This window comes from Nematocida homosporus (genome assembly GCF_024244095.1).
Source record: "Nematocida homosporus strain JUm1504 chromosome Unknown 4562, whole genome shotgun sequence".
Taxonomy (NCBI): Eukaryota; Fungi; Microsporidia; genus Nematocida; species Nematocida homosporus.
In genome coordinates, this window is record NW_026250689.1 from 253,817 (window position 1) to 274,835 (window position 21,019).

Genomic DNA, 21,019 nt, shown 5'->3' on the forward strand with positions numbered 1-21,019 from the left:
AACTCAACCCAATACATAACACAACTTAATCAAAATCAAAATCAACAACCAACCCAACACAACTCAATATCAATATCAAATACTAACCAAACCGTTGCTTTATTTAGTCCTTTTGGATGTAGTTCTTGTTGGCCTTGTAGAGGGTAACGTAAACATAAGATCCCATCTGGCTGGGAGTAAGACTCTTCTCAAACTTAGCCCGTAGAACTCCTGAGTTCCCGTGAACCCCAGTAATGATACCTCGTACAACCCGTTCTTTGAATCCGGACGCCTGAACCTTTGTCTTAGCGATGTAAGCCTCTACGCCGTGGTCAATATAACGCTTAGCTTGTTCTCTGGTCACAACTGAATCTATTCTAAGTAAAGAAGTCTTATCATAAGTACGTCTTTGGCCCCTTCTTGGTGAAATGAAGGTGGCTGGAATAGTGACGTTTTCTCTATTAGCTTTGTACTCAGCATATTCCTGTTCGGTTTTTGGAACGATCGTAGTACTATTCATTGCAGGGGTGTAAATATTTTAGTAAAATGTAGTGGTTTACTATCTAACATGTTTCATATCAAGAATAAAAGAGGGAGATAGTGAGTTTAGTATGGAGAGTAAAGTAAAGGAATCTGTGTTAAGTTCGGGTTATAGTGAGAAACATAAAAGAATTAGGGAAAAAGCCTTAAAAGAGGCTAGTTTTGGGGTAGTAATGGGTAATGAATCTTGTGATCAAGACTCATTTGTAGGTGCGCATATTCTGGGGGTGGTGGAGGAGAGAGTTCCGGTGGTTAATTTGCAGAGAGAAATATTTCAGCATAAACGGGACTTGATGGTACTGGCGGAAATGATGGGTTTGGGGTTGGATGACTTGGTTTTTCTGGAGAAGCGAGAGAGTGGTTGGGTGCTGGTTTGTGGTCAGATGTGTGTTAGAGTGGCGGATGTGCAAGTTTCAGCGACAATTATTGATCATAACTTGCCGAATAAGGAGTTGTTGGCTATGAAAGGATTTCGGGTCGATCGGGTGATTGATCACCATCCGATTTTAGAAATGAATGCGATGTACACTCAGTTGGATAAGTTACAAATTGAGTTGAAGGCTGGATCTTGTTGTTCTTTGATTTATAAGGAAATCAAGAGTAGACATGGTCAGGAAATAGTAAGTAAGCCTGGGGAGTATAGGTTTTTAGTACTGTTATCTCTGCCGGTTTTAACTGATACATCAGAACTATCCGATCGCACGCATGATGTGGATAGGTGTGCAGTTAAGGAATTGGTAGAACTAGGTGGAGTGACTAGGGAAGATGTGAATGCATTGTACCATTTACTGAAGAAGGAGAAGCGGAATATTGATGGGGCACCTACGGCGGTGATTTTACAAATGGACTTTAAGACCTTTGAGTTTCCTCCTAACTGTGCTGGAAAGGTCTTTGGTATCTCTTCAGCTAAGTATCCCTTTGATAATTGGGTAGCTCGGGAAGGAGATAAGTTCTTGCCGGAAATCAAGAAGTTTGCTACGGCTCGGCATCATGAATTCTTTCTTATCAACAACCATAACAATGGCGTGCGAGAGCTTTTCCTGTTGGGAAATCCAGGACCTGACTTTGTCCAGGAAGTTATGTTTGCTGGTGGACCAGTCAATCAGCGTGAAGTAGCACCCGGTGTTGTGGTTTACACTGTTGAGGGTACTTTAAGTCGTAAGCTGATTGCTCCACGCATTTACACCTACTTAAGCAAGCACTGTCCCAACACCAAATAGAATTAAGTTAAGGTAGGGTGAGGTAATGTGATTGTCGTAAGTGGGAATAAAGAGTATTTTATGGAAGTGTAGATACTATGTTAACATTAAAATATAATGGGTTGAGTTGAGTTGTGTTTGGTTAGGGGTGGATTAAGAGTGGGATTGTGTTATAATAAAAGGGTATGTGCTATCTGATTTTGGTTTTCACTAAATTAGGCAGTAGCTCATATTAGTGTAAATTTTGGTGGATTTTATTCATGGGTAGATTGGGCCGAATGGGATCGTTGGTAAAAGAAAGGACTTCTTGGTCTGCCATTGGGAGTACAGAGGAACAGACTCTGATTTATAAGGCTTGTGCGCATTTGAGCCGTCAAAAAGATGTTCTGGAAATCTTAAAGTTCGTTTTAGATGAAACTAGAACGACTCTTTATATTTATGGCCGGCCAGGTTCGGGGAAGACACATACGGCTAAGGCTATCGGTGAAGTCTTAGTTGAGCAAGGACTAGAAGTTTATTATAGTAACTTGGTGATTGATCCGGAATTTGAGGCCTTATCAAGTGGGCCAAAAACAACAACAATTCTTTTGATAGCTGATGAGTTTGAAGGAAAGAAGGCGAGTCGTTTGTACATTCGCCAGAAAGATAAGCTTGAAAAGAAGATAGAGAAGGAGAGATCTTTATCAATGAAGTCAAGTAAAACAAATAAGACTGTGAAAACAGTCGTTCCTAAAGAGAAATCAGCACTGGTTTTCAAAACGATCTTTATCAGCAATCGAAAGAGTCAAGACGGCCTTCTTTTCACGCCGTACACCAAAGAAGAGATCAAAGCTATTCTGGACCAAGACAAATCGATGAGCGCGATTGAGAAGATCATTCGGTTGCGAGAAGGCGTGGAACGGGCTGACATTCGAGTTTCACTTGGGCGGCATATGGTGTTGCCAACTAATGGATCTAAAGGCTGCGATGGCCAGGTTTTTGGCCACTACCACCAATTCATTCAACAGCGAGTTGAGGAAGGAGTGGTTTGTATTAACACTTTGTATGCTGAGTTTCTGACTGCTATGAAGCAGAAGGGAATTTCAGTGATTCCCAAAGAACTTTTCCAAGACATCCTTGAAACGTATCTAGATGGCTCTCGCTAAGTTGTACTTGTATTGAGTTAGTAACGAATGGGGTTATAGTGGTAAAAGTACTATAAAACTAGATCTAACCCAATAATAGCCTAAAGTTAGCTTAAATACTGATATCAACTGAAAATCAGCAGTATTACCCAATAAGGAAAAAACTTAGTTATAAATAAAATTTACATCCCAAAACCGAATATGACTAACAAAGTTTCTCCAGATCAATCAATACTAACCGCTAGTGGAGTTAATCATGAGCTGATCTCTGCTATACTCGAAGGTAAATATTCAGATAAGCAACCCGATCCTTCAACCGGCCAACAGCCCCTATTAAGCACCAATCACTCAACAGTGCATGTACATAAAAATACCTATGACGCAACAAATATCGATAGGACAGAAAGAGTCCAATCACGCCCAATATTTGGCATCCGATTTAGTACATATCTAAAAATCCTCGCAGTCTTGATTATAATAGTGTTAATCGTTGGAGTGTGTGTTTGGATACACTTCAATATCCAAGAGATAAACAAAACACGGCAAACGAATCTGCCAGAAGATAGTCCGTTGCGAGACTCTGAAATGAGAGATAGAATCATAAATGATCTAAAGAAACAGTATCGCCGTCCAGGAAGTATGATTCCACAGCCATGGCTCCAATTTCCTGCAATTAAGCCAGACAGTCTATCAAGTGGGACCAACCCTATTGTTTCCGGCAATCGACTAGCACCACGGCCTATATATATACCTTCAGTATAAATCGAGGGCAGTAGAGTGCTGGGTTTGCATAGAAGTGCATGAGAAAGACCCAGCACTGCATAAACACCATAGATATCCCGATGGACTTGGCCGCTATAAGGCTTCACACAAAACTTTGGCTAATTACTTTAACCGTCACTGCTTAGAGATTAATTCCGGTATTTCCAAATCTTAGAAAACAACTCCTGATACTTCAAAATCTTAGAAAACAACTGTTTAGGAAATAAAGACTATTTAATATAACATTGAGTTAAGTTAAGTATTAGATTGAGTTGGATTAGGATATGTATTGAGTTGAGTTAAGTTAAGTATTAGATTAGGTTAAGGTGTAGTATGATAATAATCATCACTACACATCACTACACATCAACCTAACCCAACCTAACCCTATACTAATCTAATATAATACTAAGCCTATCTTTGATTGAAATGTGCTGGGATGTGATTGGAATAGTATTGGTCTGGCGTTTACGAATCTCGTGGCCATCAGTGCATACTACAGCTAAAACAATAAATTCGGCCGGTTTATTCATGTTGGATTCAAATAATGTGAATACGATGGCCCTCGCCATAGGTCGTATGACTGTTGAGGTTGGTGAGGAGATCGGGAATGTCTTTGTAGTGTAAATAGAAATAAACTTGGCCATCATGCCATGTAATGGCTTCTAGCCATTTAGGGTTGGCAAAAGGTACTTCAGAGTCATCTTTGGCAAAAACAACGCTAGACAAAGGAATGCTTATCAGTTGGTGAACATTCTCCCACATCTTTTCACCCATACAAGTTGGACACTTATTGGTTTTCTGAACATTGGGCATGCACGTATGACAAACAGGATGTCCACACTTGAAGAAGCAAAGCATTGTTAAATCTTCAGTCGGAACAAACACTGGACAAAATCGTTTGGCGGGTGGTACATCATCCTCTTGTTCGCCTTTTTGTGGAATAACAAGACCTTGGAAACAAATGGGACAACCGACATCATTTTTGTTGTTCTTGAGATGTGTTATGATCTTTTGAAGGGAAGCATTGTTGTTGGCGTGTTCGGGTATGAGGTCATTAAGACTGTCAAGCTGGTTGTGAAGAGAAAGTAGCATGGTAGATGAGACGGCAGTGAATTCGGAGTTGGGATTGGGGAAGTTTACCACAGAGTTATTGTGGTATGACTGAGACAACAACTCGATATATGAATGGCTTGCATCTGTAGTCTCTAATTGAATACTATTGAGCAACTCAAGATCACGAATTAAGTAGGCACGCGATGCGATGGTCTTTCGCTCTTGTTCCGGTATCTCAACACTTGCTAGTCGCAACGTAGCCACGCCCACAAATCGACAAGACACCCAACGGACAATAGTTACTAGACTTTCTTCAGTTATTGATTGGTTGTCGCTAAAATGTAGGGTTAAGCTATTAAGACTTTGTTTTTGAATTAAAGATTCCTGTGATTGGGTTGAGCTTGATTGTAATAGGCTTTTGGCATGACATTGGGCATAGTCGGTTTTTAAGGCCATTAGATTAATGTCATAGAGCGCAAACTCGTCCTTATTTGCTATGCTGGCTTGCTTAGGATTCATTGCAGTGCATGCGAGGTAGGCATCAAATAATACACTTCTAATTTGAATTCCATAGCTACAAAGCTCTTCCAACACGTCATTATGCAGGCTAAAGTCAGTCTTGCCCAGCAGTAGAGACAGTTTGTCTAAGCCAAGACTCTGAACTGTTTTGTTTGCTTGTATAGCCGTTGCTACATGTTTGAATAGGGAGAACTCTTGAATTTGATCTGGGTGCTTGTGATACTTGACTTCATCTAATTCAAGGAAGTCATTGATCACGAGTGCTTTGACATTTTGGGCTTTAGAGAAGGCGAGAATCTGGGTGATTGCAAGGTTGGTGAAGTGCTGGTTCAGAATATGGATCTCGATCGGGCCATCTAAGTCGTAGTGTCCCAATATCCAATAAATAATGCTGATATCAACATTGTCTAAGATCAGAATTTTGACATCAAGGGAGTATTTGGGCCCTTTAGTGGTCTCGGTTATTAGAGTATCTAAATTAAAGTCACTGGCGGTTTCATTGTTGTTGCAAATGTTTGTGATCTTAAGTTCCTGGGCAGTAATGCTTCGAAACACCTTTAGCAAGCCGATACAATCTTTTGTTTGGTTGTCTCTTGGGCACTCATCTCCTTTAATTTCAATGGCTCTGTAGCGGATGTTTTGACAGAAGCACATTGCGTGCTTATCTTGATATCTTTTGAGCCAGAAGGATAAATCAGGATGCTCAAGTTGAATGCAAACTCGCTCTTGAAGCATCCAGTTATTATCGCAAAGAGTGCCGCCTTGGCAGATAATACTTTTGTTGTGGACGTCAATAGGCATGGCCGATAAAGCACAGATATTGCAAAAGACCTGTAGGGTTTGATATAAATCATCCCGTTGGCCTTCGTAGTTGAGATCAACTTCCTCAACGAGGAGACCATAGTGGATAAGGGATTCTTGAGTGTAATATTCCCTGTGTTGGGCTAAGGACCGGCATGGCATGCGTTTGGAGACTTTGGAAACTACCTTAATAGCATCAAGCCATAGCTTAGTAAAGGGACAGTTTTGAATACCTTGGTAGAATAGCTCTTCTGACTCTGGAGTGATATTAAGACCGGAGAGAGTATGAACTTTGACCTGGGTGGTGTTGTGGTTGTAAAGACATCGAAAAGTATCACAATCCATATGTAGAGCTAGCGCGGGATGGCGTGTGGTGGCATTCTCAAGACCAGTTAGTGTTATCTTCGTACTCTCAGGCCCATCAATAATGATGCGGCTGCATTCGACATTGATCGCTTGAAGGAATCCACAATCAATTTCAACTACTTTAGGCGGGGATGAAATAGCGACGATGTAGTTCGTTTTTAGCGGTAGATGAATAAGAAGCGGCGTGTTTTGAACTTCGTTCTCGTCTAAAAAGACTGTGTAAATCGGCCGTAACACAAAGATGCCACTGATTAGCAAATCCTGAAGCTTACTATTCTTTGTAGTTGAAAATTGCCGTTGACACGCCGACTCTGGAGCACCATGTCTAATTGTGTTTTGAGCTTCTTCTTGGCAGGCAGTCCTAACTAGCTCGGTGGGCGGTGCTTTGTTTTTCTGATTGGGATGCAAGCTGATTTCTATGGTGGGACCAACAAACATATTAACAAGCCGAGATAGAATTTGCAAGTTTATATGATGACAGATTGGATCGGCCACTGTGTATGAAATAGAAACATACTGAGTAGCAGGCATCTTAATCACGGCAATCTTTCTTAACTCGGTCAATGCCTCCTTGGCACTATCTATATTTGGATAGTCGGGTAGATCAATTGTGATAGACAGTTCATTGTACTCTATCATATAACTAGGAACATTGTCTTGTACTGGATTATTGGGTGTACTTAAGGCCAATTCCGCTACGGCATCTATGCCTGGCTCGGCTGGCGGAATGGGAATATACGGTCTAATCAACAATGTTTCTATCTTGTTGTTAAAAGTACAACCAATCAATTTCATGGTTTTAAACACATCTTCTATGGTAGGCGAAGCTGGCTGAGCAGTCACAATTGCTAAATCCGCTTCACTTGTTCCAGATGCACTATTCAAAAACAGAACCAAGACACACATCCCAAGACTAAACCAGAATCTAATCACTTTAAAATCGGAAATTTTGGACATCTTAACGGTAATCATTTTCTGATTGAACATGGCCCAAAAATTAAAATTGCCAAGATCACATCTATGATCTTAAAAGGAAATATAGTCGGTTTAGATATCAGTTGTTTTTTAGTAAGAATGAGTTGGTATTAGGTTAGGTTGTGTTGGGTTGGGTTGGACGGGGTTCAATTTATTGATGATGTTGAGGTAGTATTGGGTTCAACTTGTTGAATATGAGATTAGTATGGGTTAGTATTTGATGTTTTTCATATATCCTAACATAACTGTTTATTGGTTGGTTTGGTTTGGTAGAAGAGAATTTGGGTGGTTATGGGCCGCTGGTCCTTCCATAACTATCAGTACTTCTTGTTGATTCAGATTCAGAAGGGGTAAGGTAGATGGTTGAGGGGATCAAGTTGGTGTTGTGAATTAGGTAGAGGCCCTGGTCTGCCTGTTGGAATGGTGTTGTGTGCAAGAAGGTGGTGAGAGTAGTAATTGTGGCTTCATTGACGATAGGCTGGGCAAAGTAAAGGGTGAGTGTATTAGCAGTTTGATAATGTGTTTGGAGGTATTTGAACATTTGGTTGGCATTTGAGGCGGTTATTAGTTCGACCTCAGCTGCGAAATAAATATGACAATTAACACCGCTTAGATTTTGAGGTAGGAGTTGGGCCGAATTAGTATTAATTTGCATGATTTGGTCAAACGTGGTATTGTATAAGAAGAGGTCGGTTTGTTTTGGCAGATTGCATATCTGTGAGTGATAGTTTGGGTTGTAGTAGAAGTCATGAGAAAAACAGATTGGTATTGTTAGTTTATCGTGTGTGATTAGAGTTAGAGCTGAGATGATGTCAATATCAACCAGTAGAAAAAGCCGGGCGAGAATAGTGTGGGGGAAATCAAATTTGGCCGTGGCGTCAAAGGACTGAATGTCGGCTGCTGAAACCTGGAGTGTAATTAGTTGGCAATTTGGAGCATCAAGAAGTGCAAGACAGGACTCAAGTGATGGAATCCTGGTGTTGATGATTCTGATTATTAGTCCAAGAGTGTTGATTTCTAGTGAGTTTAGTAGGCCTGTGAGATAAGAGAAAGCAAATCCGTCTAAAGTCAGGGTTTGTATGCGGGTGCTGTAGGGAGCTATTATTGGAATGCTGGTTGTTGTGGCGGTTGAATGGTATGCTTTGGGTGTGTTGATGGCTTTGATTGCTCTGCTGGTTGTTTGGACGAGATCAGAGATTAAGTAAGTTAGTAGCCGGCAATCAATACGGTTTCGGTCAAACTCTTGCTCAGTTTGATCTTTGACTTGAATGGTCGCCTCAGCATATATAGGCTGTGGAGGCATGTTTATGCTCATGAACAGTTCCTCGCGAGCGCTCAAGTTAGAGGTTATGTCTTCGATGTTGATGGTTATGGGTGGCAGTAAAGTGCTGTTTACGTTTATGTCGGGTAGTTTGGAGAACTGAAGAGACTCATCAACTTGGTTTTTGTTTCTCCACCATTGAGGTGAAGTACTGCTAGAGGCTGCAACATGCTGAGCTGGGTTGGTATTGGGAAGATCATCGTTGGCCGTCGGGGTAGTGAGGACAATGCCGATTTGGCCCAAAAACTTACGGAATAGATCATGCTCCTTTGGGTCTAAATCAAAGTTACTGTCAATGCAAATGTTTAAATGGCTTAAATATAGCTTGTAGTCATGCATTGTGGCTGGTATACTGCAGTAACTTTTGACTATGCTCTTGGTTAGTCCAAAGATCTCTAGATTTCCTAACTCAACAGAATGTTGAAGAGACAGCAGGTTTTGTTGGCCCTGAAGACTAATTTGAAGTGTTAAGTTGCGTAGGTGTACTAGGTCGGTGTTGCATTTGGGCTCTAATTGGCTATTGGTCTGGCACAAGTTGAGGTGTATTTCAATCCGAGAGGTAAGGCTATCTTGAGGTGCTTGAGTTAGAATGATTTTTCTAGAGCTATCTTGAATTATGGTTATGAAAAGTGGATGGGTAGATGGCACTCGAAGGCGGTGAATCCAGTCAAGAGAGAATGTATTGCATTGTAGGCAACCAATTCCCTTGACTATTGCGACACCGTGTAATATTGGTGCTATATCCATTGCAAAAGAGGCATTGCATCGGGCTAGCAGTAGAATTACCTCTGGATAGATTGTGTTAGTGTTGAAGTTGGCCGCGATTGGCTTTGAAGGGTTGGATTGAGTTGGAGTACTTGTCTGCTCATTAGCAAAAGATGTGGGGTAGTTAAATCCAACAAACTCAAGGCTTTTATAAGGAATGGCTCGAATTATTTGAGCTAAGAGTTGGGTTAGCTTTATCTTCTGCTCGACAGTAATTGGAGCAGTAATAGCATTGTGTATTCTTAGAGTATCACACTGGTGCCTCTTTAAGGCAGAGACCAAAGCCGCTTCGTCATTGACAATTGCAATATGAAATAGTTCCAAAGTCAGGTTAATATAGTTTGAAGATATGTTGTATAGATGTCCATTGGGCAAAACGCCTAAACTTGCTGAATCAAGTCGAGCAGTAGATATGGATTGGGGGAATTGTGTAGTACATCTATATCCAAGGATCACAGCTAAGATCAGTCCAAAAAGCCTGAATGTCTTATTTTCCATCAAATGCAAAAACCCATCTAATTTAGCTGATTTATGGCGCTTTATTTCCTTTTTAGGGCATATTGAAAAGTTAAGTTGTCTCGCATTTCATCATAAAATGGCCAATATCATACTTACTTGTTCCATACAAAATTTCCTTATTAGGAAATTTCTCCATTACCGAATTAGGAAAGATGCAGACGATATAAACAAAAAATTTGGCATCAAATCCAAATGAATTCAGACAATCATCCCAACTTTAACCCAAAACAAAAGAAGCAATCAAATACTAGCCCTGCCCTTAGTACAGCTCCAGTAGGGGCAGACTTGCAAAAGGACGCTGATCCTAATGCAAGCGCTTACTTGTCTCCCTCTTATAACCACCGGGCTAGCTGCCATGGTGGGTGTTTTTATAGCCAAACTGAAGCAATAACAACTGAAGAATTAGACGAAAAGGGAAACAAGGTCATCCGCACGGTGTATAAGCCCGTCATGACCACGGGAGATAAGATTGGGTTGGCGATTGGTATTGTCACTATAATAATTGTTGTGATTGTGTTGATAGCTTGCAGTATCAAAGGTAAAATGCCAACACGTTATTAATGCAATCCCGGCCCACACAATGATATTCAATAGAAACTAGTTGCGACTAGGAGTCTTTGTGATATGTTTTGATCAAAAGGACGTGTAGGCTTTTCACTAATAAGATAAATGCAGCTCACTATAGTTAAAATATGAATACTAACTCAATACTACTTGGCCCCCATAATCAATAAATTGAGCCTAAATCAACCTAATACTGATGCAATCAAGTACAATCGGCTGAGAAGAACATAAACTTCCTAATTAGGAAATATCTAGGTCATTTAAACAAAAAAACTTGACATCATATCCAAATGAATTCAGGGAAACTCTTTAATTCAAAACTAATGCCCTCCACAGAATCCAACTCTGACTATATCACAGTTTCAGTTGGAGCGCACTCACCAGCCAGTATTAACCCTTATTCAACGGTTTACATATCTCCTTCTCTCAACCACTATGGCACATGGTCGGCCGGCGGAAATTATACTCAGCTGGACTCCGTAGAGCCTGGCACAGTCGATGAAACTACTGGGCTATACACTCGTCCGAGAGGCGTTATGACCACCCCACAGAAGGTAATTATAGGATGTTGTGTTGTCTTCGGTTTGGTTGCTTTGCTAGTGGTTGGTGGCCTAGGAATCAGCCACGCCATATCAAATGCGAGTTAATAATGAGAAAGGTAGTCGTCGTTTAACTAATAAGGGTTAGCATTAGGTTAGTATAATGCACGAATAATATTATTTAAATGGTTGCTATATGTTGATCTTTGAACAAATAACAAAGTTCTATCTTTTGCCATTGCAGTTGTTAATTTATGTATATTGATTAAAGTTTGCACATGTTTTTCTACATTTCCTAATTAGGAAAGATGTAGACGATATAAACAAAAATTTGGCATCAAATCCGAATGAATTCAGACAATCTCCCTAACTCTAATCCAAAACAAGAGAAACAATCAAATATCAGCCCATTCCTCAGTACAGCTCCAGTAGGGGCACAGTTGCAAAAGGACGCTGATCCTAATGCAAGTGCTTACTTGTCTCCCTCTTATATCCACTGCAATCGCTGGGGCCATAGAAGACACTGTGGGGCATCTTGTGGAGGACATTTCAATTCGGTTCATCCATATTATGGCACCACAGAGACAGTAACAACTAAAGAAGTAGATGAAACTGGAAATACAATCATTCGCACGATTTCCAAACCAGTCGTAAGCAAGACAGAAAAGATAGTGACAGGAATTTTTGTGGCTATCTTCACTATAGTTTTTATTTCAGTTTTTGTATTTATTGGTGCTAAAGTAGTTTCATCATTGATCAAGAATTAGTCAGCAACTAAAGATTAGCAATTACTAGTGAAAGGACTTGGTGTAATTCACCTATAACATGCCTTGCATAGTGTTGTCTGTGATTTTTCAATAAACAGTAAAGCTTCTTGATCTACATTAGATGTTGTGAAATTTTGAATAGTTCAATACAACCTAATACTAACCCAGTGTAGTATCGTTACCCAGCCACTACTCTTTCCTCACATCAAATCGTTTATTTCTTGACTGATCGCATTAGTATTAGGTTAATAGTGGGTTGGTAGAGTATGACGTCATATCATCGTCTACATTCAATAAATGGCCGACTATGTCCTATCAAGACATGTCACTGCTGGAATTTGTATTAGTTAAGATGGACTTCGTACTGGGTTAGTCAATACTAACTTAATAATTCCAGGGCATTTTGATGCACATAGTTCTATCGAATAAATCACCCTTTACAAGCTTGGAGTAAAATTTCCTTATTTGGTAATTTGCCCGGCATAACGAGTTTTTCAAAAATCAGTGATCCTCCCGCTTTTATCATGACCAACTCAAACAGCAACTCTCCTCACTCCAACGATGACCAAACAAGTCCAAAAGATATACCCCCAACACAACAGAATCAAAATCCAACTGAATGTCCCAATCCCGTCTATCTAACTACTAGCACCATGCAATCCTCTAGCATAACTACGCTAACTGCACCAATCGACCCATTTTCTTTAATTGCACAAGCTAGCCACCGGGACTCGTGCCGGGACTGTTCACATTCTAGGGATAGCACTACCTACCAGTATACAGTGCTACAAACCCAACAACCAGACGGATCAATTTGTTACACCGTTACAACAGAACGAATTTACTCGACCGGCGAGAAAATTGTGGCAGCAGTAACCACTGTAGTGTTCATACTTATCGTATTTGGCTTTATAACCGTCTCAATCTTAAACAGATAGAGGCATGGCCATAGTACAATAAACTATGACGTGTTAAGATTTGTTTTGAATCAGATTTGCAAATGACATATCCGTGTATGGAACCTGCCGTAATTATCCTAGCAACACCCGACAAAGCAACCGGCACTTATTGAGTTACCCTCTCGCCATGCATTCAAGCACAATCTAACCAGAGATATAAATAATGTGTTTAATCAACCCACACTCACCCATTACCCACTTAACTAAGCGCCATTACCAACCCAACCCAACACCAACTCAATCAAGTACTAACCAAACACCAACTCAACTCAACCCAATAAAACACCAACTCAACTCAATACTACTAACGTGATTTATTGAAATAATATAAGTACTTGCCACTCGGACTGGCTATCTAACTGAGGGAATACCGACTAATCCTAAACCCAATTCAACCCATACCAATGCTAACCCAACTTCTTGATCTTTTTCGTAAGGCTCTTGGTTCGTTTGTTTGTGTCTTTATCCATAATCACCATCTCTTTGGTTGCATGGGTTTGGGCCCGAATTCGTTTGGTTTGTGACTTAACTCCTTTTCTTAAGGTCTTTAGTCCTATTAAAGTCTTCTCAAGCTCAGCATCAACATCCCCCTCTTCACCCGAGGCTTCTAGAGCTTCCGCCGCTGCTTTTTCGTCCACTCCGTCGTCGGCAGCCAGCCTCTCGTCTTTCTGAGCCTTCTCTTCCTCATCAGTCGCTGCCTTATCAACCGCACTAATAGCCCGACGCCGCCCAGTAAAGAAGTCTCCAATCGCATCAAAAAACCGGTTGCCAAAGCTCACTAGATGTCCTGAACGGCCAATTTGCACAACCCGCTCTTCGTTTGTCTCGATTGTCTTTCTAATGCCTTTCTTGCGCTTTAGAGTATCAGTAAGTACTTCATCCTGTTTAGCTAGTGACTTAGTTGTTTTGTGCGAAGTCCGCAAGGCGCCGCCTAGTGCTCGGTTGGCCCCTTTAACAATTTTGAAGGCATCGTTGGCATCGTTCTCTTTACGGCTAGCCAGAAGTTCTAGTGTGTCGTTTGAAGAGGTACTTGAAGAGGAACTATCGGCCAGGTCGTGAAAGTCCAGCTGCTCTCTGCTCTTCTCCGGCATACTCCGTAATTCCCACCCAAAGACCAATTGGTCAGACCGGCAGATGTGCCAGTAGTTGTACAACTGCGTCTAGATTCACATTGCTGCAGATGTTATGGGATTCACGAATAGGCAATAATTCAGCTGTAAACCGTAGCAGAGCTTCTGGTACTTCCTCCTGCGGAGTCTCAGTTTGCAAGCCGTAGCACCGACCCAGAAACTGGTAGACAGCTGGATAGGACATTTTAGATAGCAGTGGCACTAAAGCCAAAAACCCGCGTTCATAAAGGACTTGGTGCTGAGCAATTACTAGACGAGGTACTGCTTCTACACTATCGCGCAAGTCTTCTTCTGGTCCACCCAATGACTCCTTAGCTTGAATTTCCACCAATGTGCGGGCCCGTTGGGCATCTCCTAAAGCCAAAAGCAAACGAGCACCTTCAGCTGCTACTCGTCGGGCATTCTCTGCATCGCGTTGGGCTAAGAATCGTTTAAGACCGGCCAAAAGAATCCCACCTGCATTCTTGCGTTCACGAGCCACCAGACCTTCAGCCGCCGCACAGAAAACAAAGACAGGTGCTCCAATCTTACCTTCCCGCGTCAGAGTCACCAAGTACTTACGTACACCAATAATATCCCGGTGCCGCAACAAGGCCGAGAAGAAGACTAAGTAGAAAGAATCACTCTGAGCTGTAATACTTGGTGGGGCTTGTTTCAACAATGCATCCGGATCGAACTGATAACTAGTTAGGGCGGCCAGTACGGATAAGGACCCATTAGTTTTAGCCAAAGAAACCGTTAAACTCTCTCCCAAACGAGTATTCCGTTCTGATGTCCCATGAGCAGCCACCACCGCTTGTGTCTGTGGATTGGCAAAGTAAGCATTTTCCAAGGGACCAGTCTTAGCCAGGAATAAGGCCTTATAAACCGCCAAAGGCGCTGAAGTAGGCATTTGTTCAATAGCTGCATCCAAAGCATAAAGTGTTACATTAGCTGGGTACAAAGGATGCATATCTTGGTGACGTTTAAGAATGTATTCAGCAGCTGCCTCAGCCCCAGGAAGGACTGCATTACGCAACCGATTGGACTCAGCTATAGCAGCAGCTTCTTTAGCTACTAAATCTTCTGAGGTTTTTACTCCTCGTTTCGTTGCTTCATAACTTCTATGGAACTCTATAAGTGTTTCGACTCTAAGCAGCGGCACCTCAAGCGATTTCATATAGGCCTCTTTGATTGCGTCTTTTTCTTCAGATTGCATCAACATTTCTAAGTACTGGATTTTGATATCAGTGCTTTCAATACTAAGCATAGTTCTAGTATAGGCGTAAGTTTGTGCTTCACGCAATGTTTCTTTAGATTTAGTCTGCGCGTATTGCAGATAAAGAAGCCAAAGATCACAACAATGGGTTTGCCGTAAGGATGAAGAGAAAATACTCTCTAACTTCTTATTGTTTTTCTTACGGAAGGCATCTTTAGTTTCTCGAATAATCTCTTGTAGTGACATGAAATAAAAAAGAGGGGTGGTATAAGTATTAGATTGCGATCTGGTTGTTATGGGTTGTTGTGAGTTGTTGTGAGTTAGTATTTCAGTTTGGATTTTACTTGTCGTCTTTTGGTTGTTAAGTAGATTGTTGATCTAAAGGTCTAACCTGGCCAAAACTTACCCTAAACAGATACCAGTTCCCATTCCAATCAAGTACTATTTCGTCCTATTTCACACCCAATCAAAAGACCAGTCTATTATGTTGAGTTGGGCATTGAGTTGGGTTATGTTGGGTTAGGTTAAGTATTGAATTGGTATTAGGTTATGTTGGGTTAGATTGAGTTAAGTTAATATTGAATTGGTATTAGATTAGATTGAGTTAAGTTAATATTGAATTGGTATTGAATTGGTTTGGTTTGTTGATATATGGTGATGTGTAATGTGATATGATGTGATGTGATGATTATATCATACTACAACTTAATCTAACCTAATACTTAACTTAACCTAACCTAACCCAATACTCAACTCAAGTCAATCTGGAGTTGTTTTCTAAGATTTGGAAATATCGGAATTAATCTCTAAGCAGTGCTGGTTAAAGTAAGTGTTAGTATTGAGTTGGTATAAGTCAATTGAGTTGAGTTAGATTGAGTTGAGTTAGTGGATGGTAAAGTAGTAATGAAGTTGTAATGAAGTTGTAATGAGGTATTGTAAGACAAAATCAAGTGTTAATAGTAGTAAGATCGTTTATTTACTGGAAGGTCTTTTGGTCGAAGAGAGTTAGAGTAATGGCTGAAAGGAAGGCAGAAATAGACCCTCCTTTATCTAGATAGATATTCTTCTCTTTGTCCATCTTCTTAACGAATGGACTTCCCTCAACTGCAATCTTGCCTGTTTCACTTATCAGCAAAGTAATAATATCCTCTTCATCAAAGGCAAAGAGAGACCGTAACAGAATTCGGTTTCCCTGGATGGTAATTTCATACCCAAAGATATCTCCTAAGATTTTAACGATGTTTTGAATTCGATTCTTGTATCTAGCTGCTAATTCAGACTCTCTACTTGTCATTTTTAGTTTTTCCAGAAGACTCCATCTTATGTAAGGCATTGAGTAGTTCGGGAATCGTTAGTTCTTCGACAAAATCCGGAAGATTATCTGGAGCCTGGGTTAGAGACAGACTGATAGAAGGTCGAGTAAGACGACTGGAAAGAGCTTTAATTTCCTGCCGAAGTGTTTGTTTGAGGTCTTTCATCCCACAAAAATTAGCAAGATCAATCTTAACCCAATATATGTCCAGTCATGGAGTAGTTAAGTATATATAAATAACATATAGGTATATCTTTATCTCAACTCAACTTAATACTATCTTAACTCAACTCAACTTAATACTATCTTAACTTAACTTAATACTATCTTAACTCAACTCAACTTAATATTATCTTAACTCAACTTAATACTATCTTAACTTAACTTAACTCAACTCAACTCAACTTAACTTAACTTGAACGGTATTTATTTAGCGGGCGCAATGATAGGCCAACTTAAACTGGTCCTGCTTCAGTCTAGTGCAGGTCTAGATAAACCCAAGCTCAACTCAACTCAACCAAACTCAAACCCAAACTCAAACCCAATACCAACTCAATACTAACTCAAACTAATCCTAACACATCTATACTCCTTTATTTGGATGTTCTAGGCCTTAGGCGGGGCCAGAGTAAGACGCGGTAGAATGTTCTTTCTAACATAGTCTTCATACTCAGATTGTGACTTGCGGTAGGCAATAGAAGCCTCAATGTTAGCTGGTGAATCGGTATTAGGCTCATTAAGAAGAAGCATAATGGAAAGAAGAATTGTACGTACGCAAAGAACTGGCGACCACTGCTCAATATCCATCTCACCCGTATGTGGGTCAGTATGCGGGGTATGCAAAATAGAGATGCAGACTTTGCCATCTTCATAGATATTCGGGTGGTACATCTTAGTGACAAAACAAACGCGTGGTGGAGATAAGGGATAATCCTGGGGGAAGAGCATTGATGCGTTCAAAATATACCCTTCATAAATCGTCTCGGCAAATCCGTTAATTTCAATCTCCCACTTATAAGTATAGCCAGAAGGACCGTCTTTGCCTTCCTCATAGGTCAAAACAGGACAAATGGTGAACCACGAACAATCTGGATCCTCAGTTAGTTTCTTATACTCAGTTCTAAGCCGGCGATTAGCTGGCTCATACGGAACTTGTCTAGTTTGAGTCTTTATAGGTCCTTCTTTCTTATCTGTGCTTGTCCGGTTATTATTGCTATCGCTAATATCAACTACATGTCGGTGCCTATGTGTCTCACCCATTCGCAAACAAACTAAAATTGTTTGGCTTTATGGTAGCTGGGGTGGCTAACCCCTGGCAGGGGGGAGAATTGTATTGGCTGATGGAACTAAGGAGGTGGCTGTGTCGATGTTTTTGGCTTTGGTCTGAGAAATATTGAAGTAATTATGAATAGTACTCCAAATTCCTGTGTTTTTTGTGATTTGATGGTTTATCTCGTTGATAAGATTGGTGATTAATCGGTTGGCGGCTGCGGTGGCGAAGAAGAGAAGGAGGGAGATAGCTATAATTAGGAGAAGGGCGGCAATGACTTGGAACCATTTATGACGTGCGGTGGAGGTAGTGCCTTTGTAACGGCCTTCTAAGTAGTTGGCAATGATGGCATGGACTTGGGAAGTTTTGGCAATGATGATACCGTAGAAAAGAGCGTAGATACCGGAGAAGAAAATAAAGCGAGCGGCTTCATTCGAACTAGTTATAATTTGGACAAAGGCGGTAACAAAGAAGAGGCCGGCTAAGGTGAAGAGGGGGAAGAAGAAGACACGGCAGGCAATTCGAATGGGATTGCCTTGCCAGTTGAGCACGCACATGCCAGTGAATCCGGAGCCGAAGAGAATTAGAGTTTGAAGGAGAAGAAGACCGGCTTGGGTAATAAGACCGAGTTGGGCGGAGTCCATGGCCTGGATAAAGAAGAGAGTGAAGAAAAGGAAGCAGATAAGAGTGAAGACAGTTAGGACAATAGCATTGGTGAGATCACTTGGGACTCTGTGTCTTTTGTAGGTAATAGTGTTGTAGAGAAGAACAAAAGCAGCTAGTGCGCCATTGATGACGTACTGGGTGCAACTATAGATAGGAATCTTTTGAATTGGCTCAGCGAATAATCGGTTGTAAGTACTGAGATGTTCTATCTTTAAGGTGATAAGACCAAAAGCCAGGAGAATGGAGCAGCAAAGAGTGATGACTCCAAGGGTATAATGAATGGGTTTGAATTTCATTTGGTGGATTCTGTCAATGTTAAGAATATCCTGGTCGCTCATGTTATCTAAAACTGTAGGATTATTGGCGAGTTTCTTGATCTCTGCTACGCGTTGTTTTTCTTCTGGGGTGAGTTCTATCGGTTTGAGTTGATGGGACTGTGTGAAAGATTCAGGACGAATTGTTGTTTTAATAAGATGGAATAAGTAGAGAATATTATCGATAACTGATTGTTTAGCCCTAGACATAACCTGGGCTACAGATGTAGATCGAGTTTTAGGTTTATCCTTGCTCTTATCTATTTCATCAGCGGGTAGGAGTGGAGTAGTGTCCTTATCATTATCTGGTGAGATTTCGGTATCTAGGGGGTCTAAGGCCTGGCGTTTAGAACGTTTATGTGGTTGCTCAGATTGGTTAGATTGGTTAGATTGTTCGGCATTCTCTTTAAAATTAGGGTTGGCGAAACTCATGTTGTTATGGAGATTAGAGCGGGGGCTGACTGATTGAAAACTCTCTTCTTCGTAGTTGGGATTAGTGAATCCTTGGCTGAGTTGAGACTCTTTCGATTTGTTAGATTTGGAGATACTGTTTTTTGGTATTTCAATTTCAATCGGCGTATTGTATGTATCAGATAAGTCTTCACTATCTGATTTTAAAAGATACTCCTTATCTTTAGTGAGTTGTTTGGGCACCGACTGATTAGATTTGCTAGTTAGTACTAAAGTAAAGGCTAAAGCAAATAAGAAAAGATATCGAAACTTATTTGGCATTTGAATTAGCTGATTCATGCTAAAAAATTTATGATCGAATGATGTTTGGAAATGAGCTGGCAAATTACCCAATAAGGAAATTTTTCCCGATTAGGAAAAATAAGTGGTTGTGAGATGAATGAGTAGTGAAGGAGTGGTTTGTTTTTTTTATGCAGGAACAGAGTGCAGGGAAGATGTTAGAGAGGCTTCAAAAGATGTCGCCGGTCGAGATACGTCGAGAGAGAAGCCAGTTCATTGCTGAGATAGCTCGGGGACGATTTAGTGAATCGGAAAAGCTGACTTTGCGAATGGAGTTGCAAAAGCGACTCTTAGAGAGCAGAACACAACAGGAACCTACTGGAGAAATTGGTGCTCTAGCCGGAGCTGAAAAGGCTATTACGGCCCAATGTGAAATGTCAGCAGTGGCATCACGACGACTGGCCGAATCGGATGCCAAGCTTATGCGCATCAAAAGCACTCAAGACCGACTGGCGCAAGAGATGGACAGGGCTGAGAAGACAATTCAGAAGCGGAAATCGCGCGAGTTTCGGGATGACATTGCCTTTTTAGGGGCCTTAGGACTCTTTTTTGCTGTTTGTATCTATGTACTGCTGAGTAGACTGGTTTTGAAATGAGTCGAAGGGTTCGGAATGAATGCTGAGTAGGTTTTTTATGACGTAGGATGGGTTAGTATGTTGTATTTGTTAGTTGGTCGGGGTCGGAATGGGCTCATCGTATTTGTTGATTTTCATACTAACTCAAGACAGTGTCAGAACGTGAGTATTTAGGAAAAGAGGAGAAGGCATATATGTTATTGCTGGTGTGCTTGTATGCAGGTTTAGTTGCTGCAATAGTCCCAGATTCGTCTTTGGCCGATATCTCACAAAATGATGTCTTTTCGGTCGTTTGTCTATTTATGCTGCTGTCCTTGACATTCTCGGTTTCCTTCTTTGGAGTAAAGCGACTGATGGAGAAATCTCCTAAGTTGACTTCTTCTATCCATCCACCAACCACTTATTCTCATGAAACTATTGCCTTCTAAGGAGTATTCCTTAAAAGGAATATACCTAACTAGCCAGCCACTACTGGCGTTTAAATAAATAAGTACAGCGTATTTAGTGTGTTTAATGTATAGCTTAGCTCGTTGCTTGTTAGTTTGTGTGTAGTGTAATGTACTGTGAATAAAGAGTGCTTTGTTATAGCAAGATCTATGATTCCAATTCTAACCCAACTAAATCTAACCCAACTAAATCTAAACTAAATCTAAATCTAAACTCAACCAAAAACTCTTCTAATTTCAAATTCTGTACACTTTACTTTGGAATTTTACTACTAACTTAAGATTAAATTGGCATTGTATTAGATAAGGTTGGGTTGAGTTTAGGTAAAGTTGTGTAGAGTTGAGTTTAGGTAAAGTTGTGTTGCGTTGGATTAAGTTGAGTTCAGAACAAACAGCAGACAAACTATTGGTCCCATCGACTCTCTAGTGGCATTAATTCTAAAGAAGAGTACACAAGTTTATACCCCACTGTGGTCTCTGTACCATCCCCTGCACATCTTAATGAGGCTCTCGAGATATCTCTACTTTTAGACGAGTAAGTGCATATAATGTAGATATTTATTCCGTGCTACTTTAGATAAGCCAGACCCAATTAAACCAACT

General features: G+C 40.7%; 17 protein-coding genes across 17 annotated transcripts; 9 read left to right on the forward strand and 8 right to left on the reverse strand.

Annotated features, from left to right (window-relative positions):
* Positions 1-103: 103 nt before the first annotated feature.
* On the reverse strand, positions 104-499 carry NEHOM01_0161 (large subunit ribosomal protein L35Ae; the record flags this gene model as incomplete). The annotated part of the gene is made up of 1 exon (XM_051489039.1): positions 104-499. One exon carries the CDS (start codon positions 497-499, stop codon positions 104-106), a length of 396 nt encoding a protein of 131 aa, XP_051344999.1.
* Positions 500-590: 91 nt separating this feature from the next.
* NEHOM01_0162 (exopolyphosphatase) lies at positions 591-1,739 on the forward strand (the record flags this gene model as incomplete). The annotated part of the gene is made up of 1 exon (XM_051489040.1): positions 591-1,739. The coding sequence occupies one exon, from the start codon at positions 591-593 to the stop codon at positions 1,737-1,739; it is 1,149 nt and encodes a 382-aa protein (XP_051345000.1).
* A 239-nt stretch (positions 1,740-1,978) lies between these two features.
* NEHOM01_0163 (uncharacterized protein) lies at positions 1,979-2,863 on the forward strand (the record flags this gene model as incomplete). Its single annotated transcript, XM_051489041.1, has 1 exon — positions 1,979-2,863. One exon carries the CDS (start codon positions 1,979-1,981, stop codon positions 2,861-2,863), a length of 885 nt encoding a protein of 294 aa, XP_051345001.1.
* A 180-nt stretch (positions 2,864-3,043) lies between these two features.
* On the forward strand, positions 3,044-3,604 carry NEHOM01_0164 (uncharacterized protein; the record flags this gene model as incomplete). The annotated part of the gene is made up of 1 exon (XM_051489042.1): positions 3,044-3,604. The coding sequence occupies one exon, from the start codon at positions 3,044-3,046 to the stop codon at positions 3,602-3,604; it is 561 nt and encodes a 186-aa protein (XP_051345002.1).
* Positions 3,605-4,144: 540 nt separating this feature from the next.
* Positions 4,145-7,333, reverse strand: NEHOM01_0165 (uncharacterized protein; the record flags this gene model as incomplete). The annotated part of the gene is made up of 1 exon (XM_051489043.1): positions 4,145-7,333. The coding sequence occupies one exon, from the start codon at positions 7,331-7,333 to the stop codon at positions 4,145-4,147; it is 3,189 nt and encodes a 1,062-aa protein (XP_051345003.1).
* A 277-nt stretch (positions 7,334-7,610) lies between these two features.
* NEHOM01_0166 (uncharacterized protein) lies at positions 7,611-9,905 on the reverse strand (the record flags this gene model as incomplete). The annotated part of the gene is made up of 1 exon (XM_051489044.1): positions 7,611-9,905. The coding sequence occupies one exon, from the start codon at positions 9,903-9,905 to the stop codon at positions 7,611-7,613; it is 2,295 nt and encodes a 764-aa protein (XP_051345004.1).
* A 213-nt stretch (positions 9,906-10,118) lies between these two features.
* NEHOM01_0167 (uncharacterized protein) lies at positions 10,119-10,487 on the forward strand (the record flags this gene model as incomplete). Its single annotated transcript, XM_051489045.1, has 1 exon — positions 10,119-10,487. One exon carries the CDS (start codon positions 10,119-10,121, stop codon positions 10,485-10,487), a length of 369 nt encoding a protein of 122 aa, XP_051345005.1.
* A 326-nt stretch (positions 10,488-10,813) lies between these two features.
* NEHOM01_0168 (uncharacterized protein) lies at positions 10,814-11,137 on the forward strand (the record flags this gene model as incomplete). Its single annotated transcript, XM_051489046.1, has 1 exon — positions 10,814-11,137. One exon carries the CDS (start codon positions 10,814-10,816, stop codon positions 11,135-11,137), a length of 324 nt encoding a protein of 107 aa, XP_051345006.1.
* Positions 11,138-11,376: 239 nt separating this feature from the next.
* On the forward strand, positions 11,377-11,796 carry NEHOM01_0169 (uncharacterized protein; the record flags this gene model as incomplete). The annotated part of the gene is made up of 1 exon (XM_051489047.1): positions 11,377-11,796. The coding sequence occupies one exon, from the start codon at positions 11,377-11,379 to the stop codon at positions 11,794-11,796; it is 420 nt and encodes a 139-aa protein (XP_051345007.1).
* A 524-nt stretch (positions 11,797-12,320) lies between these two features.
* Positions 12,321-12,734, forward strand: NEHOM01_0170 (uncharacterized protein; the record flags this gene model as incomplete). Its single annotated transcript, XM_051489048.1, has 1 exon — positions 12,321-12,734. One exon carries the CDS (start codon positions 12,321-12,323, stop codon positions 12,732-12,734), a length of 414 nt encoding a protein of 137 aa, XP_051345008.1.
* A 428-nt stretch (positions 12,735-13,162) lies between these two features.
* NEHOM01_0171 (uncharacterized protein) lies at positions 13,163-13,846 on the reverse strand (the record flags this gene model as incomplete). Its single annotated transcript, XM_051489049.1, has 1 exon — positions 13,163-13,846. One exon carries the CDS (start codon positions 13,844-13,846, stop codon positions 13,163-13,165), a length of 684 nt encoding a protein of 227 aa, XP_051345009.1.
* Positions 13,847-13,877: 31 nt separating this feature from the next.
* Positions 13,878-15,329, reverse strand: NEHOM01_0172 (uncharacterized protein; the record flags this gene model as incomplete). Its single annotated transcript, XM_051489050.1, has 1 exon — positions 13,878-15,329. The coding sequence occupies one exon, from the start codon at positions 15,327-15,329 to the stop codon at positions 13,878-13,880; it is 1,452 nt and encodes a 483-aa protein (XP_051345010.1).
* Positions 15,330-16,059: 730 nt separating this feature from the next.
* NEHOM01_0173 (uncharacterized protein) lies at positions 16,060-16,377 on the reverse strand (the record flags this gene model as incomplete). Its single annotated transcript, XM_051489051.1, has 1 exon — positions 16,060-16,377. One exon carries the CDS (start codon positions 16,375-16,377, stop codon positions 16,060-16,062), a length of 318 nt encoding a protein of 105 aa, XP_051345011.1.
* Positions 16,378-17,001: 624 nt separating this feature from the next.
* Positions 17,002-17,655, reverse strand: NEHOM01_0174 (ubiquitin-conjugating enzyme E2 R; the record flags this gene model as incomplete). Its single annotated transcript, XM_051489052.1, has 1 exon — positions 17,002-17,655. The coding sequence occupies one exon, from the start codon at positions 17,653-17,655 to the stop codon at positions 17,002-17,004; it is 654 nt and encodes a 217-aa protein (XP_051345012.1).
* A 45-nt stretch (positions 17,656-17,700) lies between these two features.
* Positions 17,701-19,395, reverse strand: NEHOM01_0175 (uncharacterized protein; the record flags this gene model as incomplete). Its single annotated transcript, XM_051489053.1, has 1 exon — positions 17,701-19,395. The coding sequence occupies one exon, from the start codon at positions 19,393-19,395 to the stop codon at positions 17,701-17,703; it is 1,695 nt and encodes a 564-aa protein (XP_051345013.1).
* Positions 19,396-19,526: 131 nt separating this feature from the next.
* Positions 19,527-19,991, forward strand: NEHOM01_0176 (uncharacterized protein; the record flags this gene model as incomplete). The annotated part of the gene is made up of 1 exon (XM_051489054.1): positions 19,527-19,991. One exon carries the CDS (start codon positions 19,527-19,529, stop codon positions 19,989-19,991), a length of 465 nt encoding a protein of 154 aa, XP_051345014.1.
* A 173-nt stretch (positions 19,992-20,164) lies between these two features.
* Positions 20,165-20,398, forward strand: NEHOM01_0002 (uncharacterized protein; the record flags this gene model as incomplete). The annotated part of the gene is made up of 1 exon (XM_051488880.1): positions 20,165-20,398. One exon carries the CDS (start codon positions 20,165-20,167, stop codon positions 20,396-20,398), a length of 234 nt encoding a protein of 77 aa, XP_051344840.1.
* Positions 20,399-21,019: the final 621 nt, after the last annotated feature.